The 23344-nt window shown below is 31.6% G+C and overlaps 1 protein-coding gene across 1 annotated transcript; it reads left to right on the top strand.

The window, feature by feature from the left end:
- The first annotated feature begins 6852 nt into the window (after positions 1–6852).
- On the top strand, positions 6853–10094 carry LOC125076847 (larval cuticle protein LCP-22-like). Its single transcript, XM_047688567.1, has 4 exons — positions 6853–7019; positions 7248–7336; positions 8028–8288; positions 9474–10094. The coding sequence occupies exons 1-4, from the start codon at positions 7005–7007 to the stop codon at positions 9694–9696; spliced, it is 588 nt and encodes a 195-aa protein (XP_047544523.1). The 5' UTR covers positions 6853–7004; the 3' UTR covers positions 9697–10094.
- Positions 10095–23344: the final 13250 nt, after the last annotated feature.

The following is a 23344-nucleotide window of genomic DNA, read 5'->3' as shown; positions in this document are numbered from 1 at the left end:
TTTATTTTTAATGAAATACAAAAATATCGCCTTAATTAAGAGCAACGATTATATCTTGATAAGATATTGTGTCCGGGTGTTTGTAACTGGACCGTTGAATGAATGAAAGAATGAATGGTCAAAAAACACATAATATTAGATAAATTGGTTTGTTTTTCTTTCTCTTCAGAATTACAATAATTATTACATTCCAATTTTAAATTGCACCGTTACTTTACATATAAATATTATATAAAGTAACTGTGTTGAATGAAAAGCTAAAAAAATTAATGAGCGAAAATCACATAATATCACGAACTTACGTTACTATGGTTTTTTTTTTTGTTCCTTTTCATAAAATTATTCAATATTTTGACATTCGAATTTCAATATGAATTTCAACGTCAAATTTAATAAAGTATATAATAAATACACGATATGTTACCTTTTTTATTTTATTTTAAAATGACAACTTATTTTATTCATAGCACTTGTAAACCTTCTAAATATACAAATTGTTAATAATAAAATAAAAAATACACGTATTCTTAATTTGAATATTGAAATCAGTAAATATTTATTATTGTGAAATACTTTCTACAATTTTTATTATTGTTTATTTTTTACTCGTGATGAATATCGCTATAAACTAAATATTGGTATTTATTTGTAGTTTTTACTTCGTGGTGGAACTTTGTTCAACCCTGTGCCTAAAAACTGAAATACATACATAGCATAGCAGCCCGTAAATGTCCCACTGCTGGGATAAAGGCCTCCTCTCCCTTTGAGGAGAAGGTTTGGAGCATATTCCACCACGCTGCTCCAATGCGGGTTGGCGGAATACACATGTGGCTGAATTTCGTTGAAATTAGACACATGCAGGTTTCCTCACGATGTTTTCCTTCACCGCCGAGCACGAGATGAATTATAAACACAAATTAAGCACATGAAATTTCAGTGGTGCCTGCCTGGGTTTGAACCCGAAATCATCGGTTAAGATGCACGCGTTCTAACCACTGGGCCATCTCGGCTCTGAAAACTGAAATATCCAACAAGTATGAATATAAAATTACTCTACTCCTAAGTCTAATTCTAAGTATGATAATCACTAATCAGGTGTAACGCTTCTATAATTAATAATGTCTTTGAATCCTGGGTGATATCTACCCAGACGGGCTAGCACAAAGCCCTACCATCAAAAGTAGAGATGGTTTATAATTAAATTCGTGTTATAGATAACTTTAACTAACCCGGATTCAAATCTGAATTCTTCGATTCAATCACACGTACTGTATCTTCCGTTCTCAAAGTCTCGAAAAATAATAAATATAATAGTATTTTTTTATATCATTTATGTTTTCGGACGTTTCGACATGTTCGAACCAATTTTTAGACCAAGTCGTAAATGCCTAAAATTGAAAGGCAATGAATATATACATAAGTTCATTTAAGTTTATTTGTTCATGTGTTATCATTATTTTGGCAATTCTCTTAGAAATAAATGATGAATAAGGGCGATATAACCGAGTAGGAAATAAATGCCCTTAAATGATATATGTAACCAATATTATTTCCTTACATCACCGACAAGGATCTGCCTCAGATCTTAGATTGTTATCAATCAGTAGTGTTGTCATTATTTTATTTTGAAGATAAGTTTTAATTTGATTTTCTTGAAATATATTCAAAACGTAAATTAATGATATCACGATTAACAATAATTAGCAAACAAGACAGATATAATCAATAAACATTTGACAAGAATTAAATTTTAACTAATCAGGAAATATTAAATTATGACGTCAAATGAGATCGCCATAAAATTAACTATTAATTTAAACTAAAAATAACTATAAAGTGGAATATATAAGTTGTTTTGTTACATATAAACGGTAAGAAAGATATATGTACTTATGCCAATAACTAAAAACGTACGTTAAGTAAAAGGTCGTAAGTTCAAACTTGGTAAGAGTCTCTAGTATTATAAAGTCCAAATAATTTTTCTCATGAATTACATTGTGAATAAGGACGCGTGTCGGTGTTAAATAAAATCTTGAGACTTGTATTTCATGGTGTGTGGAGCATTCAGAAGACCACGACTTTTAACAGAAGAAGAACCACGCCCAACAGTGATGTATTTGTAGATGTCCAGTTACTATATGAAATGAAATGATTCGTTTTGCTTACGAATGGTTGAGTTATCTACGACGCATTATTCAAAAGCGTACATTAAACGTTTTGAAAGTTTCGAGGACGCGTATCTGACGTAGATATAGGAACGACTTTAACTGCTCGTGACACGTAAATCAAATACGATCGATTACTGGTTTACAATAACGATTCGTTAAATATAATCTTTTTAATTAAGTCATCAATATCAAGAATTTATGAAAGATTTCAACTCAATTCATTGAGTTGAAATGGTTTAAAAATCTATTATAATATTCGACCCATACATAACCCGAGAGGTCAAGATCAAAGGGGTCAAGAGTGATCTTAGATCACTGTGAAGCGTGCGTACCGTTGATTTTACTCCGACTGACGACTAACTAAACTGCCTGTCTGAAGCTGCTCCATTGGTTTACTCTATTGTAAGTTCGATCCCGAGGTCCTGGATTCGAGCCCATATGTTGAGGTTTTCTGTTAATTTTTTTTCCGTATTACGGAGTCTAGAAGTTGACAATTGGAAAAAACGGAAAAGTCCAAAATCAACCATTTCCGGACATTAAGGGGGAATAGGGAGTACGCCTGTGTTCACAACTCTATAATAGATCCTTAGAAGATGGTGAGTTACCCTTAGCCACCGTGGCTGATATCGCTCAGAAGGTCATAATCATCATACCGTTGAACCACTGAGGAATCACCGCTATGATTTAATGCATCGCGATAACTTAAACAACGTGATACTTATCCGCAAATTAAGTTCTATTCATCTCAACGCGTCCTAAATCAATCAATAGCTTATGAGCTACTCGCTAAAAGAACAACGGTTATGTCGAGGGTACGGGCGAATTGTTCTAGGTCACATTTGATTGTGATATATGAAACGCAGAGATATTTTTCGCACGAACTTTGAAGTAATACGTTAGACCTTTCATTAGGTTTTTGTGTGGCGTGCTATTTGAACTAGGAAATGATACTTTTGAAGAACAGGGTCAAGTTAGCATTGAGTTCATATGAGTTTAACAAATGAATTCAATATGGACTGAATAAATATTTACTGAACGAAATGTGAGTTAGACATGATTGATAAAAAATCTTAATTTTATTTATTTACGAGACAGTCAAATGATCAATGAACTTCCGATGCTTTAAACGTTCGAATATCGAATTTTATTCGAGTAATTTAATAAATATTAAGTATATAAGTTAAAAAAAGTTTCGATGAACAACTCAACATCAGTGAAATCAATTCTCATGGTTTACAAAAATATGATAAATACAAGAAAGACTACCTAATAAATGTTTTACATCGAATAGATACATTCCGAAATCTCTCTCTCTCTCTTTGTTATTAGCATTAGCAGCCTGTAAATTTCCCATTGCTGGGCTAAAGGCCTCCTCTCCCTTTGAGGAGAAGGTTTGGAGCATATTCCACCACGCTGCTCCAATGCTTGTTGGTGGAATACACATGTGGCAGAATTTCGTTGAAATTAGACACATGCAGGTTTCCTCACGATGTTTTCCTTCACCACCGAGCACGAGATGAATTATAAACACAAATTAAGCACATGAAAATTCAGTGGTGCCTGCCTGGGTTTGAGCCCGAAAACATCGGTTAAGATGCATGCGTTCTAACCACTGGGCCATCTCGGCTCACTGGGCCATCTCGGCTCTCTCTCTCTCTGTTATTGAGGATTTGATATAAGAAAGACGAAGACGGAATATGCAATTTCATAAAAATAAAAGAACGTTTAGTAAGTAGATAAAGGAATTCACGTTATTTCTTTTATGACTCAGGTGAAAACCACGCTCATTATTATACTTTAAAATATATTGCAAACGACTTAGTTTAATAATATACATGTTTTTAGAAATGTCATCTATGGTTTGTCATAATGCCTTCACTGGGAATATATACCAGTAATATACAATGTTTATCACCGTGACCGTCGACCGGCGCCAAGGATCTGCGTCACAACGGTTAGCCAGCAATGTGGACGCTTCTGAGAAATTAAAAAAAATATTTACCTTATTTTAGAATATTGTGACGACTGAAACAACTCAGAGAATCGTCATCTCATAATATAATCCACGAAGTTTAATTCAATGGTCACAATTAATGAATCATTAAAATTCCTTATCAATACTATATTTGACAAAACTGTTTTAAAATTAACTATAAAGACGGATACGCAGAATTATATCGAAATTTATTGAATAAAGAAAAAAAAACATATAAATACAAATATTGTTTTATTAGAATAATATGTTTATGTTTTTATATTTAAATATTCAATACTACATATAATATAAATCTCCACTAGGAAACCCTGTGTCGGGGGTTTACACTAAGACGCAAACGATAACAAAAAAAGATTCGCGTGGCCCATGAAATATTTGTCACGATTAGGATTCAAATCCGTGACTGACGTCCTACCAACTGCCAATTAGTCAATAAAAGAATTATAGAAAATAAATCATGTATAAAAGTTCTTTTGAGGCTTATCAATATAATTAATTTTAACAACAAATTCTAACGGTTATAAGTAAAAACGATAATCTGTTAAAAACATCAGTTGATTTTGACAAATATGCCTTTGTCATCTTACCGATTAAGAAGAAAATGTTACCAGCGAAGAATTTTTAATGAAATAAATAAATAATAATAATTTACAACCCTATTTCCTAGTAAACGAGTAATGTTGTTTGTATCGACGACCACCCTTGTCAATGAAATTTTAATTCTGTACATAGATTACAAGGAACTGAGTCTTATTATCGAAATCTAAATAAACTTTATGCAAAGGGCGAGCCCCTTTGTAAGCACTTTTGAATTTCACAAGATTAAATTATATTTAAATCTACTACCAATTCGGAAAGCTTACTCTTCATTGACGGTCCGGTAAGATACTCAGTAAATACTCTTTTTCAACAATCTCTATATTGTTTAATTAATATAATCGAATATTAACTCAAGGTAATTTTATCGCTAATTATATATTTTAATTTTGGTATACCGTACCGTACTTTAAATATTTATTAGTATTTTTTATATGAGTTTTAAATTTATATATTGGCAAACGTAAAATAGTATGCGTAATATTAGTATAAAATACCCTGCCCCAGAAAGGTTGTATTGAATTTTTGAAGTTAATTGAAAAAAAAAAATCAAAACATTTTAAAATAAAAAACGTAATAAATAATTTCAAGCTTTAACTTTTGAACAATATAATATTCGATGACGTAGGTATAAATAATATTATTTTACCGTTTAAAGGATTTACAATGATTTACAAATAAAGAGGTTTTTCAAACATATTAGTTCAACAGAGTTTTTATTGAACAAAATATCGTTTCTTCATCAAACTATTACACAACACTTACACATTTAATGTAATTTGTAAATAAAATTTATACATAGATAACGTACGACTGTAATAATTATATATTACTAGAAATAACAAGGTGGTCTAGTATTTAGATGTGTAATAAAATTTAATTGAAACTTATCACACAAAATATATTTTACAGCGTAGTAAAGGTATTAATTTATTTTTCATGAAAAGTAAATAAAATTTAATTTAATAATAACTGAGGTGCATTTTGAATTGTCACTGGTCTTTAAATATTATAAAATATAAATAAATATTCATGAAATATTAATCATATAATTTCATTAGAAATTTAATATCGTTAGTAAGAAATTCATAAACATAAGCGCCAAATAACTTAGCGGGCAAACCCGACCATTAGGAAATCCATCAAATATCCTATCTCTTTATGTTAAGTCCGGATAATCAATAATGTGAAATTTTACAAGGTCGCGCTAGATTCGATTCTCGTATGATCCTTCTCATAAAGCCATTGTAAAACGTGTGATTTTTCACACCTTTTGTCATTTATATTACTTTTGAAATGTCTGATAAAATTTCTCCGTGTCTTAGACTTTGTAACGGAAACTCCTGGTTGCGTTATATTCGAATGTTTTCGAAGTATTTCGGCAAAAAAACCGATTAAAACAATTTCAAATCATTACTGTGTAATATGAGTCGTAAATTATTACCTATAAAAAAAAAATGTTATATTTTACCGAGATAAATAATGCGTATAAAATTTGGAAAAATACGAATAATATTGATTAAGGATTTAAATGATACAATTAATGTGACCCGGAAATTCGATCACGGCTTATAAAAATATATATATTTTATATAAAAAAAATCTGAATGAATGAAACATTAACAAAGACATTTTTTTTTTTTTAATTAATCGAACGATATTCGTATAACTGTCCTTCAATCTCATTCATAAATATATGACATTTAATTGAATTTACTAGTTTCAAATTTAGAATTAAGTTCGATTTCTGTGAAAAATACAAAACCATAGTCTAACTAGTGTTTAATCTAACAACAAAAAAGTTATAATCATGACGTAATAAAGAAACGAGATCAGGTTTTTTTTTCGAAGTTACACCTCCGCAATTAGAAAATCACAACAATACCTTCGAATGGAATCCATAGAGTATATGACACCAATACCCCAATAAAGTAAATTTGATCAACAATGATATGCAGAGGTAAAGAAATACGTAGGCCCGCCGATGTGTGCGTAAGCGTATGACACATGTAGAATGAGCGTGTGTTCTGGTTCCCGCGAAGAGATGAGCTGATGTAGCCAATGTATAAAAGCGAAGCGTCGATTTCGAAATCAACACAGTGTTTTGAAATTCTCTAAGGAGGTGTACACTAGATTGACCGTGAATAGACTTCCGCATAGTGATCGCAAAGGTTGCAGTGCAGTGATTGATCTGTAACGTTAAAGTGCTTATTTTTTTTCTGGAAACTTTTAGTGCATACAGGATGAACTCTTTCGCGGTATATATATTTTTTTATTTTTTGGCTGTATAATTATTTTTATTTTTAATTATTATTTTGAAAATATAATTAGTTATTTTTTTTTTATTTAATATTTACGTTTTCTATTACAATACTCTACAGTAAATTTATTGACGTATAACTATTATTTTCCATCATATAAGCTCCTTTTTTAAAGTGTTTACTATATCTTTAATAACTAATAAATTGTATATGTTATGGTTACAGTTCGTTGTTGCATTCTGCGTGTGCGCAGCTGCCGCTTCGCCTATTGAAAACGGCAAATGGAATCCTTATAAATATGGTGACTCTGGCAAGTAAGTAAATGTCACTTGTTTACTAATACAAGCCCTTTAAATATTAATTAATACGTGCATTTAATTTTATAACTTCCACGTTTGCACATAACAAATGCCTATTTGATATTATATATTATTATTTGATTTTCTTACTAAAATATACAAGAAATTTCTTTCATCAAAAATTAGTTCACTTGAATTCTCTTCAACGATTAAAAATAAGAAGCATTATTTTAGTAGAAATACTTTATAAAACTTGAAATCAATTCGTATTTTAGCTCAAAGTAAATTATTGCTTACAAATTGAATTATAAATAATAAAAATAAAAAAGGACAAATGTTTCTTTAAGCTAGATATACCTACTTTTGTTACGTTTTTTAACCCCAATGTCATTCGGATAAATTATCATATAATTTTTTTTTTTTTTTATATATTTAAAATAATCTAGTAATGTATTATTATATAGGTATATAAAATGCAAAACGTTCATTCTCGGATTTTTAAGCTACAATATAATTTAATGAAGCTAAAAATCGATAAAGTTTTTAATAGTAATGGCACCAGAAGATTTGTTAAGACACTTAATACCTCTCTAAATACCTCCGATTGATTCACAATACTTAACTATTTACATGAACTATATATCATTATTCAAACTTCTATTAAAAAAGTCGAAAATATAATATTATTATTATATAATTGTTTCAGATATATTCCAACAGACGAAGGGAAATATATACACATTCCAAACCCCTACATACATTTAGACAACCCTTACGATGGAGGCTATGGACCATACTCCCACGATTATGAGCCCTACGTGGAGGCTGCTTCTCAGGACGTCTACAAGTTAGTCTTAAAGGCACCAGAGGAATATAACCCGTTTTATAAAGACGGTTATTACAAAAACAATGGAATCAAGATCATTAAACAGAAACATAACTACGATGAGGACAAATACGATTTTCTGTAAGTTTCTGCTTAAAATCACTGACACAGACGTTATTAGTCAAAAGAGTTGTTAGGGCGTGTTAATTTAAAAAGCTTAGATTTGAAGTTCCAACTATAACGATCGAATTAGTACCTTTAAGTGTCAATCAATATAAGCGAGTTCTGATCACAAACAAATTTAAGGCAAATAAAACAGTAACAAAATCAGTATTATATAAATAAACTTTTAACACCAAAGATCGGATATTAAAAAAAAAAATAGATGATACGATGAATTTATTAGGTCTTTTCATTAAAAAATGCTCAAGACAAGAATATTCTACATATAATCTTCGTGGTCGTAAATTTATTTATAATATGACGAAAATCGATTGCCGTCATAATGTAACATTAACATAAAAAAGTATGTAAAACTTTTAAATTTATAGATATCACATCGCCTAAACAATATCGACCTTGTATAACTGGATGTCAGACATATCATTCAAATATGCATATAAGATATATACGATGAACAGCTATGCTAATTCAACAGCTTGGAATTTTAAGTCATAAGAATACATTATCTAAGTTGTTGACCAGGAGCTGTTAAAAATATTAAGAGCTGTCCCCAAGGACGCGAATTAGCAAACTTCCTGCGAGAACTACGTCAAATTGTCTCGTATTAAATCGATATTTTTATTAACACCTGTTTCGTTCAAAAATGCTAAAACACATAAAAACTTTTTTCATCTATTAGTCACTCGTTTTGTTACGATGTGAATCAATTAAACAACCTTGACCACGATAAAAATTTAACGGTTACACAGTGATACGTTTCGGTCAGAGTTCAAGCTATTTATATTCAAATACGACACGCATACTGTTATTAGCAAATAAAGTATCAAACGATATTGTATATCAGTTTTGCCCACCTGGGTGGAAACCGACTTACTAATTATTTTCGCTACGAGTGACCATAATTCGATTTGCTATTGTTTCATTACAATGGTCAGTGTAGTTATAGGCACACTTCTTTTGCTATAAGAAATATTTTATAATTCTCATAGTGATTGCCAATGAGCGATCGTAGTCACTTACTATAGGTTGAACCAATTATACATCAATTATACGTCCCATATATTATTTTAGTATTCAATTTTAAGAAATCATCGATTTGTGAATACTTTAAATTTGAAACATAATATTGATATTTTATTTTAGTTTCGAAACTGAAAACAAAATTCGTGCCAAAGAGAACGCCGTATTGAAGAACCCAAACACCGTCGACGAGGGAATTGCATCAAAGGGATTCTACGAATACATCGGTCCTGATGGATTCATGTACAGAGTAGACTACACTGCTGACGAAAACGGTTTCCGTCCAAAACTGAAGAGGCTAGAGACCCCTTACTCCGGAAAATGGGTCCTAGAAAAGGTCAACTAGAAATATAACTCGTAAAGGGGCCAAAGCGACATATTTCCTACCAATTTCCTCATACAAATCAGTATTTTCAAATAAGTAGACGATACATAATCGAATAAAATTATGCATTGAATTATTTAATGCATAAGTCACGAATATTATATTGTCACGAATATGACATTTCAATATGGATTCGCCCAAATAATTCAGAAAAATGGTTCCGGTAAATTAACCTTATTATAAAACAATGCTACGGTGTATTTACGAACGTATTTGATTGCGAATACTTGTACAAATAAATTTGAAATTAAGATAGTAAATTCCCCATCAAGAGGAATAATTTGTCTGTTTAGAATAATATCTTAATTTATATTTTAGATTTAAGTGCTTAGACGAATCTTTAGATACTTATTTATGAATTGTGATAATAAATTTATATTTCTTCAAACGCTTTTTTTTTTATTTAATTAACATAATTAAAATTCGGTTCGAGATTAAAAGAGACGATGGAAAGTAATCAAGAACTATATAAGTCTACTTGGAAACGTATCTTAATATTTGAAATAATTTAAAGATTTTATAAAATTAATTATTTACTAGTAAAAGATAAGTTAAAATAATATAATGATATATTTTATAGTTACATATTATAATTAAAATCAATGCTTGTTAATATTAACTTAAAACATATTTTTAATTTTCTTTTTATAAATAACAGTAGCATAATAATTGATGTAAAGATATTTGCATCAATTGAGTTTAATGACCTTTCGGTTTCAACTTTGATCTGATCACATCCTTAAAATGTCGAGAATCCTTTGATTTCAAACAAAATATCACGAGATCTGTTGAAAATAAACAAGTGTCAAGCGGAGAGTAAAGGAAGTCGTAAAGTCATGCGTGTTAGGTCACTGGCAAGAAATTTGGTGAAATTGTTTTGGCGCAAGCTTGAGGAGGCTTTTATGGAGGCAGGGGACGTTGACCGAGAGCACTGCCAAGTAGCTGGCGCCGCTTTGCCCGACGCAATGCGATCCCACCCGGGTGCTGCACTGCGTAGCGACTTTTCTCTTATTCGTTTATATCTTCACCCAAATAACTTATGACCGTTACGATACATCCCATTGCCAAATAGGTCTAACTCATTACTACTATTACGCTGTAGTTTCCTTGTTTTTAATGACACTAACGGGAATGGAACGTACATTAAGGAGTTACTGATGACAAGCGTAACTGCGAATTATAGGTACATCGACCCGACAATCATTTTCATGAAAGCCTGTACGTCGATATGCTAACAAGTTTTAATTGGAACAGGACATATATAAAAAATATATTTATCAAATATAATTATAATTTTCTTTTAAAAAAATATAGTTTTTATTTTGTTATTAAACCAATAAAAAAGCAACCAATTCATGCTATAAAATCAGCCACGCGAAAACTGGAAAAAAGTGCTGATGTTTAAGCGATTAAATTCTCATATCCGTGCAGTAAAAATTTACGTAAAGTATTATTAATTTTAAAGGGCATTACAAGCTTATAACCTACATCGATAAATTGTTAGAAGATGAGGCGCGATAACTAGCTTAGCTGCACAAAGCTTGGCAGAAAACGATTTAGCGGTTGCGAACGGCAGGAAGAAGGGCGGACGTCGGCGCCTGTTGGCTTAATTGGCCCCAGACCAACTTTCCAAAAAGAACCTTCTGTGGAAACGTGATGCGGTTAAACGGAAAAGAATAAAGAGCGAAACTACATAATTTTCGATACTGTTTTTTTTTTTATTCGGCCAGTTCGATGCTAGAAACTTTTTGGATAATACTTTTTCCTCCATCACGTATGTATTTCTTTTGGTAGTTATATTGCTAACTTTTTCAACATAAACGTTTCTTTTGTAGGGTTTTTCCAACGAGTGAAATCTTATTTATATATATAGTAGTCATAGCTACTATCATCATAAATAATCATTTACATTTGTAAATAGGTAACGACAAAACAGTGCCGTTCCATTTTCTCATCTGTTTGTCCTTTTTTTGGGTAGGTAGAGCCGAACGTTTTTTTAAGTAGGTAATTAAAATTAAAAAAAAAATTGAAAGTAACAGTAGAAAAAATTTTTTCGAGTCATCCATATTCACGTATTTCATAGTCGTATGTTACTTAAACATATTAATGGTTTTTTTTTTTCAAATTTTCTATAGTAACTATGTCCGAATTTTGGCCACTGGGCGTACAATAAAAACTCCAAATCCATGGGTGATATGGAACCTAAAATAAATTCATATTATTTTTAAAACATTTTCCATTTTTCAATTTAATTTGAAGCGTTCAGTATATTGTAGTTTTTACAATATTTTATGATATACTGTTGAATTGGGCGCAAGCGGAATTTTAGAAGGAAGAGAGTTATTTAAATTAAATAAATAATATATATTTAATGGTATAAATAAAATGATTTTAATTCATCAATCAATCGAAGGAAACTGTATTATTATATTGAAACTAGCGACCCGCTCAGGCTTCGCACGGGTGCAATGCTGATACTAAATATACTACAGAATGTCTTACAACGTTCATAGGTTTTCAGTCATTAGACAATCCAAAAGCAGCTTTCCTTGAAGAGAAAAAAGCCTTAGTCCAGCTATGGGCCGCGGGACTTCTTTTACTAACAATATTACTTTTTGTATATTTGTCGCTATAAATTACAATTTACACATACTGATCGAACATTTAGTTTGAAACATATTTGCATAACTTACCTTTAAATAATATTATATATGAACCGACGCTATGGGATAGTATGTTAACTAAAGGTCAGTCAGTTTAGATCCGGGCGAGACCCTATGACTTTCAATTACTTTGTACTTTCGATGCGGCTCGCATTCGTGTTGAAGGAAGATATTGAAAACTTAAGTATGTATATCATCAAGTCATAACGTAACATCGTGATGGATTAAACTCCATGATATTATACTTAATATGTTTTACAATTGTAAGAATCTTGATCATAAAGACAATTTGTATCAGTATTATTTATTCACAGCCGAGATGGCCCAGTGGTTAGAACGCGTGCATCTTAGCCGATGATTTCGGGTTCAAACCCAGGCAGGCACCACTAAATTTTCATGTGTTTATAATTCATCTCGTGCTCGGCGGTGAAGGAAAACATCGTGAGGAAACCTGCATGTGTCTAATTTCAACGAAATTTTGCCACTAGTGTATTCCGCCAACCCGCATTGGAGCAGCGTGGTGGAATATGCTCCAAAAAGGAGAAGGCTCCTCAAAGGGAGAGGAGGCCTTTATCCCATTTGAATTTTTTTATAGGCGAGCCTATGATTTGAATCATTGTAGTCATCATTTTTCTGTTTATACGAAATAAAATCTTACTAAAATCAGATAGTACTTGATAGTACTTTGAGATTTGGGCTTTGTCTTTGTAGATTTTGAGACTGTAGATAAATAATATTTAATGTAGAAATCTGTATTATTATGAAATAATGTGTCAGTAGGTTAACATAGATTTTTACTTAAAGAACAATAAGTTTTCGTAACTCATTATAGTAGTTCACCTCAACCACATACAAGTATGTATATACAACAGCCTAGTGGTTAATACTTATAAATTTTAACAGAAGAATGTGGGATCAAGCCTTCGGAAGCATCAATAAGTAAAACCTGCATTTATCGGATAGAATCTGCCGTGTGAACTCACCAACCTTTTCTCTCAAAAGGAGAGAGTTAGCCCAGCAGTAAGCTATTTACAGGTATGTTATATTTTGTATCGATTATTATATTTTTCATTTGTTTATTATTTTTTTATATTATTGCTTACATAGTCCGATTTTGTACATCATTTGTACAGTATGTGTAAACACAATAACCGAAGTATAATATTAAAAATACGAAATTTTATTGGATTTATTTCCTACTTTTTATTGCAAACAGCACAGTAAGAATAAGGCCCGGTTTCGCACCGATCTCGTTCGGCGGAAACGACGAAGGCTTCATCCCACAGTCCCAACGCCCGGGGCTTAAAAGATATTGCCCTGGGGCTGTAGACGGGTGAGGTAACGCCCCCACGTATCTTGTTTTAGACGGTCCTCAGGAGTACGGTAGCCAGAATAGTCTCGCGGTGGCGCACGCAATAGCGAAGAGAACGGGGTACCTATGAAGAGAGCTCGGAGCACAACACGGGACGCGTTATATACACCATCTCACAGCCTCTCTGATTCGTATCGAACACGGACAACACAGTGGTTTTAGTAGCTAAGAGTCCCACATAATACAGCCCCACCGCCCCAAGGGGCTCGGTTACCTTTAAAGGATCTACATAAAACGTTTATAATATACATATTCATTTCAGAAAAGCCTGCAAATCACTCCATTGGTGAAAATCTTGTGAATCCGATCGGTAGTTTAGGTGTTTATTACGTTCAGATAGATAGATACGGCACAAGTACTTTGTAGCGTATAAATAGAAATAATAAGACAAGTCACGTGTTAACACTTCTCTGAAAATAAACAGCTTATAATTATTATTATTAATTATTTTTGATATTTCCGCGTTGCTACAATTTAGATGTACCAAGGGGCTTAAAATCAATTCATACTTGTATTTCTACTTATATTTTTCCCATTATATAATTTTAAATCAACACCCTACCCTGAAGAATTTATCTACCGTTGACAACTCGATCTATTTAAGTGGGAATAGTACGTCGTAAGCCATCAATACCTCAAAAAGCTTTCTAATAATCACTTACAAATTCAATCCATTACCTATAAAACTCAAGAGTAACCAGTGACTCCGGAAGCGAGCAGTTGGTCGCACCTAATATTTGACATCCTCTAACGAACCATTTTGAACCTTACTGCGTTGATTTAAAAGCTATAATATATGCAAAGGTACACTTGTTTTGCGAATACTTGCCCCCAGCGGATGTCGGCGACAGTTACCTTATTTGGAATCGGTCCAGACTCGCAGGCAAACTTTTATGTTATTTCAATGTGGTTGAACTGGAAGAATTGTTTTTCAATGGTCAATTTGCAGTAGCGTAAATAAGGTCTTATTCTGTTTTTATAATACAAATACTGAAATCTGTTGTATCTACTTTGATGTAAATTGTTTTATAATTATTTATTGGATTTCGATAGAATTAAATTTTATTTTATAAATGTATTTAACAAGTATTTTTGCCTTAAGCTAAACATTAACCGCCTTCATTATAGTAATTGTTTAACGGGTGACTACTTAAGCACTAATTTCTCTGTCTTTTCAAATAACTTGTTATACACGGTGGCAGAGCTTTGTGTAAGTATGTCTGGGTAGACCATCCACTCATCAACTATTCTACCGGCAAACAGTAATACTTAGTATTACTGTATTCAGGTTTGAAGTTTATCCATTGTAAATACAGGCACAAGGAATAGAACATCTCATTTCCGCATTGATGGTGTAAGAAATGGCTAATATTTTTACAGCGCCTTTGTCTATGGGCAGTAATTACCATTTACCAACAGGTGGCCCATTCGTCCGCTTACCTATAAAATATATAATAAAAATAAAATCCTAGTAGTTCATTGACATGTTAACTAGTAGTTGTTAAATTTAACTGAAAAGAAAAAGTAAATTGTATACAAATTATACCTCTTCGTTGTGGAATAAACTGCATGTCTTCTTCTGACGGGGAATACTCTGTTGAGCCATCTGCTGAGGTCGAATGGATTGAAGAATTAGGGGTGCGCTAGTAATGAATACAGGTAGGCTATTCTGTAACAAGAAAATGGTAACTCACCACAGAACACGAGCGTAAAATGTCAGAATATGATATACGTCATTAATACTTATAAAATTTATAAGATACACGTATCAAAATGGCGTATCACTGTAAGTCGGCTGTCAATATTTCAAGAGCGAGGATGTATTTCTAAATATTTCTGAAATTCAGATTGATGGAAGTCTAAGGATAATTAAGATAAATTATTTTGGAAATAATTAAAAATAAAATATACTTTATAAAATGGCTATATGGTTTTACGAGCACTTTTGATTCGTCATTTTATTGAATATATATTCAATGTAAAGCTACTGCCGGTTCGGAATGTAGATTCTACCGATAAGAATTAGAATAGAACTCAGTAGTTACTTTTTTGCAACATTTCATGTTCAAAAATATATCATAAACATTTATATAATATTTTGAAGGCCTTCCTGACAGTTAACATGTAATAACGTTTTTTCATCATATTATACTGAGTATTGTACTGAGTAATATGAAATAAATTATGAAAAATGCATTGTTTTTTAAAAATAAAAAAATTAAAACGGAACTATTTTTTCGAAGCTTTAAACATTTTCCATCAAGACCATTCAATTCGCGCTATAGTTCTCAGTAACATTCGCTAGATCTTAAATTTTACTTTGACACTTTTATAGTGCGACTTTGACTTTTAAGACTTAAAATTTCTCGACTCATTGCTATTATCAGCTTTCAAAATAACCTTTTGCCAGTAAAAAAATATTCGTTTCGAAACTTATTCGAGTCAGTGCCGCCTTGTTTTAAATCTAAGATAATAATAAAAATAAAAATAAAGTTACCTATTCTTAAATACAATTAGAAAATAAAAATTATACTCAGAGGGAAAATTACAATTCACCTACTTCTGTTTTTATTTATTTAGAAATGAAAATATTATAATTATTTAAATGTTTACTCTTCTTAATTTTATTAAATATGTAAAATTTAATTTTAATTTGAGGAAAAACACCAATTTAGGCTCAGAATTCTATTTTTTCTATACTTAAAATTGATTTTACAGTTTCACGCTATATTCAATTTTCTTTTTAAAGCTTTAAGTTATATAAGGTTTAAAGACAATGCAAATTATGCTCAAATTTTGTAAATTTTATATTATATAATTAAAAAAGAAATATATTTATTCCAGAAAATACTATCGTTTTTTAAGTGCCCTTCAAAATTGAGCCTATCAAATCAAATATTATAATTTTATAACGCTTTCTCTAATTTCATGAATTAAGTTATGTAATATTCAAATTTAACTTTTTTGGGCAAATAATCCGCCACAGATACAGAAGTGATTCTCTAAGGGTTTCATAATTGTTAGATGAACAAATTTGCACTTTGGTTCTTGCTCAATTTTGAACCCGAAATCTTCGGTTAAGTTGCGTATCCAGTCATCACAGAAGAAAAAAAATATATAAAAAAGAATTGAATAGCTTTAAAAAATTGCTTGCAAATAATCAAATACATCAAAAATTAACCTTCAAGTGTAAAGCAAGAATAATAAGTTATTAGGTACATGTTCCTCGACTTAAGCGTATATGGAAGTTCACGAGGATTCAGCCTACACGTTGTTTTACTTTAGTTCGAAAATAATATATATATTTTTATATAATATGCACTCGCTATGAATCAGTGCTCGTGTTATACATTAATTTTATCATTTTTGGTCACATGAGTGACACTCTCGGACGAAAATATTTAACAAAACGTTTTGTCCTTTTTTCCTGGTAACCAAATTGAGAAATAATATATTCTTGCGTATCGTATTGTTAAAACGAAATCATTTACAAGTTGTAATTTTATTAGTTACATCATGTTTTTTTTTGTAGATATTTACTTAATATAATTAATATAAAAAATATGTATATATGTCATCGTAAAATCGTAAATACCCTTAGATTATAATTTATCTCGCGAGATTGTAATCTGTCGAAAGATTGTGTACCGTAACATACTGCTTATTATTTAACGTATTAATTTTTGCTAGAATGTAATCTATCGAAGTGCGTGATTTCAGTTAAATTATAAACAATAACCTAACCTAACCGAAATATCAAAAAATATCGAAACTTTTTACGTTTTATGTTGAGTTAAATCACCTTTTAAAATATTTCGGTAGTTTACAATCTCGCGAGATGATTACAATCTAATGGTATTTGCAATTCTGGGGATATGTATACCAGTAAAATTAGATCCCAGTTATATTATGATTATTATATAATGCTACGTTTACTTCTAAATAGCAGTATTATAGAACAAACGAAGAGAATAAGGGCTAGTTCATTTTTCGCATAGAATATCCGAATTGCGATTCAACAGAAAACGCTAGCATTCTTGCCACCATTGCACACGGTCATGATTTCCGTAGTAGTTTTTTTTTTAAGTATATAAGTAACCCTTATTGTATTTAAATCTTATGTGAATATAGTTTAATAATTATAATAAGAATCTAATGTTCTGATTTCAATATCGTCTCCATAACTAATGTGAAAAGTAAATGTTATGAGATGATGTATGATGATGTCTTATATGGGTTAACTGTACTTACAACACTATACTCGACATTGTCTCTCTTCTAAACGTTTAAAGGTTGTCTGAAAGAGATGACTGCTAGTGATAAGGCCGCTTTTGGGTGCATTATAATTTACCTATTTTCCTTTTTTAGAAACAGTATGCAGTCTGTATTAAAATATATATTTTTTTGTAATCTCATTTCTAAATATGTTCTCACTGGCAGAAAGCTATTATTCCCGAGTGCTATAAACGAAAGTCGAGTCATATCACTAGTAAATATAATAAAAAGTAAATTAAGTTTTGATTGAAGTAGTATTATTACACAATCAGGAGATAAAGTGCAATGTATCGCTGCGATTTTCACTTAAATACGCTATATTTAAACGAGGCAAATTCACATCACTCTGATTTGGATAAGTATCGTGGAGGAAACCGCTCCCCCAAAAACTACAATCGTAAAGCTGATCTAACTCCCGTCTTGAGGGTAACGTATGCTAAAAAATGCAAACAGGAAAATTTAATGGTACGTGAAGTATTACAGTTAGCAATAAAACGGAGCTCCTCGGAATTGCCCATATTTTTTAGCATAACCACTGTTTTCCGAATTAAATATATAAATAGATACGAAAGTTTGCAGCGGTGAAACACTGTTAGCTAACAGGTGAATTCGAGTTTTAAAATGAGTTCGAGTTTTCATTGATAGAAAGTTTAAACTTTAGCAATGATTTCTTCTGGAACGTATCCAATTATTGGACCACCTGTCGATGTAGTTTCAGACATGAGGTTCGTGAAATATGTTAGTGAATCAAATCGGGATAAAAATGACAAGAGACGCAATGGTTGCTATAAATAAGAAAGGGGACCGTTATGCACATTACATGAATGTTACTTATCAGTTATTATTCTAAGCTATTGAGTCGAACATGAAAATTGCGTTTAGTTTTGTTTATGTAGGGGAAAATTGAAAGACAGATGTAGGGTTTGCTTAGAAGGGTATAAATGTATATTATTTTAAATAACACTTATATATTGTATAAGCTTTGATTTTTGAGAGGGAGACAGTGGTTAGAACGCGCGCATCTTAACCGATGATTGCAGGTACAAGCCCAGGTTAACACTACTGAATTTTTATTTGTGTTTATAATTCATCTCTTGCACGGCGGTGAAGGAAAACATCGCGAGGAAATCTGTAAGTGTCTAATTTCAACGAAATTCTGCCACCAAACCGCATTGAAGCAACGTGGCGGAATATGCTCCAAACTTTCTCCTCAAAGGGTAAGGATGCCTTAGTCCAGCAGTGGGAAATTTACATGCAATTAATATTTAAAAAAAAAATTAAGATTTTACAAAATATAAGTAAATTTAAATGAAATATCCCGTAAATAAAAATGAATTGTTATACGTAATAGAAAAAACTACTCCGAGTCCACTTGACCCGGCATTCACTAAGAATTCTCTAGGCCAGATATAAAATACTCTCATTTAAATATTTATTGCTGCACTGAAAGATAATTAATAGACACAAAACCCAGTCAAGAAAGCACTTCTCTCGGACACGCCTGTTAGGTAAGTGTCACTTCAGTATTTAATTAAACGAAAGCTAAAAAGAAACTGAGAAGGTAGGGTAATTTGTCAAAATTAATTAAAAAGAAAACGAAGAAACTGACGAATTACAGTTACTCTAACAAGATGACGGCAGCTGAAGTATTTGCTAAGTTGCCAACGTTTGTTTTCGAACTAATTAAATTGTTTGACGAGACACTGACGACTTTTATTTTACGGCTAGATGTGCCCCATGGATTCGGTTGTATTGATTATGAAAATTATAAACATGATCAATAAATAATTACTGTTGTTGAGATAGTAGATTGTTTAACTCTTATTTTTACCAGGGCCGGATCTACCGTATGGCTTTTTGGGCTTCAGCCCAGGGCCCCGTGGATTCAAGGGGCCACCAGCTAAGTCAAGTAATGCGAAAGAATCCATCATTTTATTAAATTAAACAAACCTGTATGGTTTGCAGCAATGCGAATCCTGCAATTTTATTAGTTACATCATGTTTTTTGAATCAGAACCATTCAATTAATTGAATTCAAGTCTACGTTCAGGTGTGTCTTAGAGGACCCACCCTAAGTGTTATCCCAGGGCCCTCTTAACTCACGGTCGTGAAAATGTCATGAGGAAACCTGCATGTGTAGGACGAAAATCTAACACATGAAGCAGATAGAACAAACCTCAGATTATCAAAGACAGGAGGCCAGCAGCCAGGTCCATTCAGACCACTTTATTTCCTATACGGTTACTGCACGACTGCTTAGACCTATGGATCCGTGTAACTATGCTATAATCGTTCCTCACATATATTTTTTTTTTCGCAACGCATGAACCGAACTATATAATTAAAAAAATAAACAATCATGTTTATATTGTTCGCAAAACATTTTTCTATTTCATTTAAATATAAAACATTTCCATTCAGAAGCGGAGTCGAGATTTGTAACATTAAAGATCTAATATATTTAGTATTAATATCCGTTTGATTAAATAATGCATAGAGTCAAATCAATTCACTAGTAATAAGAACTTAAATAATTTTGTAGTCTTTGATCATTTCAAGAGTTGGGTTCCAGTTTCCGGGAGCGGTTTGTACATACAAAAGAACGAATCGCCTCTGATTGAATTATGTCTCCCCTTTCCGCCCTAGATGGGCTTTGCTATCTTGATATATATTTTATGTTAAACTAGTCAAAATAAATCGTCCATATTATATTTCTAGTTTCGCGGTTTCGGTTGCGTGTGAGAGGGGGCAGATTTTAAGTATATCTTGTCAATATCGAAAACAAATTTGAAATATTCTTGAATAAATCAAGTAGGCTCATAAAAGTACTTTCGAATGGTCATGTTACAGTGTAAAGTTAAATGTGAAGCTATCAACGGTTAGGTTTTTTTTATGTGATAGGTGGCAAACGAGCATTAGGCTCACCTGATGGAAAGTTACTACCACCGCCCATTGACATCTACAACACTAGGGGGCTTGCAGATGCGTTGCCAGCCTTTAAGGAAGGAGTACACTCTTTTCTTGAAGGTTCCCAAGCCGGCGAAAGATGGTTGTGCGAGGCAGAAAGTGTCTTAAAAATCGTGCTGTTTTAAATTTTCGGACATCTAGGTGGTGCGAGTGAAACTTAGAATTTTGACGAGATGTCCGAAGGTGAAATTCAGCAGCCGGAATTAATGCAAACAATTCCTCGGAACGTTCCCCGTGTCCCTTTCTGATAACGCATATACAAAATATCACGATGAGCAGTTGAGGAGTGAACCCTTGAAAGCGTAACGAACAAACAAACAATCAAAGACACTGATGCATTAATAATACAAGTTACGATTATTAAAAAATCTGACTTCAGTCTGAATCTTTCCCATGCATCGTGTAGCTGCTAGTATTATAAATTGTATTAGAAATTTTAATAAACACGACATAAATAATTCAGTTGATCAATGTATTAAATCACATATATTAAAACTTGTTTTAATATGCATGTCTACTTATTATAAAACTAATTCACGTCGTGTCTTTCTGTCTATCTGAACGCGAGAAACTCAAAAACTGTCAAACGAATTATTTACAGTTTTTACTAGTGTACAGATTGATTCACGAGGAAGATTTAAGTCTACTATATATTAAGTTTTGTAAATTATCCAAAATATAATGTGGATAGTCAAAGTGCTCCACGTACACCAGTAACGTTATGCATGCATGTTAAAATCATGTAAGATTTTATGTAAGTTCTTCTACCCGAACGAAGCTGGGCCGAGTTACCAGTTGTGAATAGTAATCGTTAATTTAATTGAAATATTAAAAAGACGTGTTTAAGTAAGTATAAAAAGTTCAAAGAATTAATAAATTCATTAATTAACTTTCTAAGTTCTTTTATTTGTCAAATAATTAAATTAAACGTGAACGAACGATTCCTTTTGTCTGAATAATTTAATTTATTATTGTTGAAATCTTTTTTTTAATCTTATTTTAACTAGTATAAATAAATTTTGTATGTCGATATCGAACTAAGCGATCTGTCCGTTCGTATTGACAACTTGAAGCTGGCTTAAGTTTCTCTCACACTCATTTACAGATATTCCTTAAAATTATTAATATCGTGCTTATTGTGATATTAATATCGTGTGACGAATTTAATATCAGTGTTATATTTTTTTAATCCTATTTTTACATGTAAAAACTGGTACTTGAAATTATTGATATAAAATTAAATAATGTCACGGCTTGTTCTGTAGATATTCTAGTGATGGATCTTTCATACAAAATTGGCTTGTATCTTAGAAGTTATATGAATATGTAAGTTTTATAGTATAGTATTAGTATAGTATTGTGTGAGTCTCGAAAATATAAACAAAGAACAATTAATTCTTTAAAATACTGTATTAGTATTGATTTAAATAATTTGAATTAGTAAATAATAGTAACATAACCAGTGGTATTGAATATACATATGGCATACTTCCATCAAACGAATGCTCACGATGTTTTCCTTTACGGCTGTAAAGTACGAGTACGAAGTGAATTATAAACACATGAAAACTCTTCGGAACTTCTCAATTCTTCTATTAATTTTTTTCTATGTTCTACTTAAGCAACAAATATATTAAACCCCTTGAGAATTCTTATAACTTATAATAAACGTAATATATATATTTTTTTCATTTGTATTACAATACCGTGAATCCTGCACTAAATCGTAGATCACGGATCGGACAGAATGTAGGCGCTTAACATTTTTGGTATCTTGACCAAAACCACCATGGCAAAAACAAGAGGCAAGACATTAAATAATTTTGGACATCAGCATTTATCATCGCTAGTCGTGATCAAAAGTAATATAATTACCATAAAACATTTCGATAGCCAATTATGTTTATATCGAACTATTTTTCGCTCATTTTTACAATGAGATCGTGCCAACTGATTTTACGCTAAATTCCTAATACATAAAACAAATACATACTTTTATTAAATTAAAATTGACACGTAATCGAAACTATTTTTAGTTCCGGGTTATTTAATTTTAAATTCTGAATATTCGGTACACTATACACACACATACAAACGTATGAACATGCAAATATTGGCGTGCACATTAATAAATGTAGGTTGTTGATAAATATCTATAATTGCTATAAGTATAATCTGAGTATAATATAGTCGATTTGATATTCTTACAAAGAAAAATCTACTTGAGACACAATTATAAACACTTCAACGCTTCGCAACGCACAAATGCAATTATCGCTGTGGGAAAAGTGGATTTGGAAGGGTCGCCGTTGTAAATAGAAATCGGGGTTAC

This window comes from Vanessa atalanta, chromosome 1 (assembly GCF_905147765.1).
Source record: "Vanessa atalanta chromosome 1, ilVanAtal1.2, whole genome shotgun sequence".
Classification (NCBI taxonomy): domain Eukaryota; kingdom Metazoa; phylum Arthropoda; class Insecta; order Lepidoptera; family Nymphalidae; genus Vanessa; species Vanessa atalanta.
Note: the sequence above shows the minus strand (reverse complement) of the source record. Positions and strands in the feature narration are given on the sequence as shown.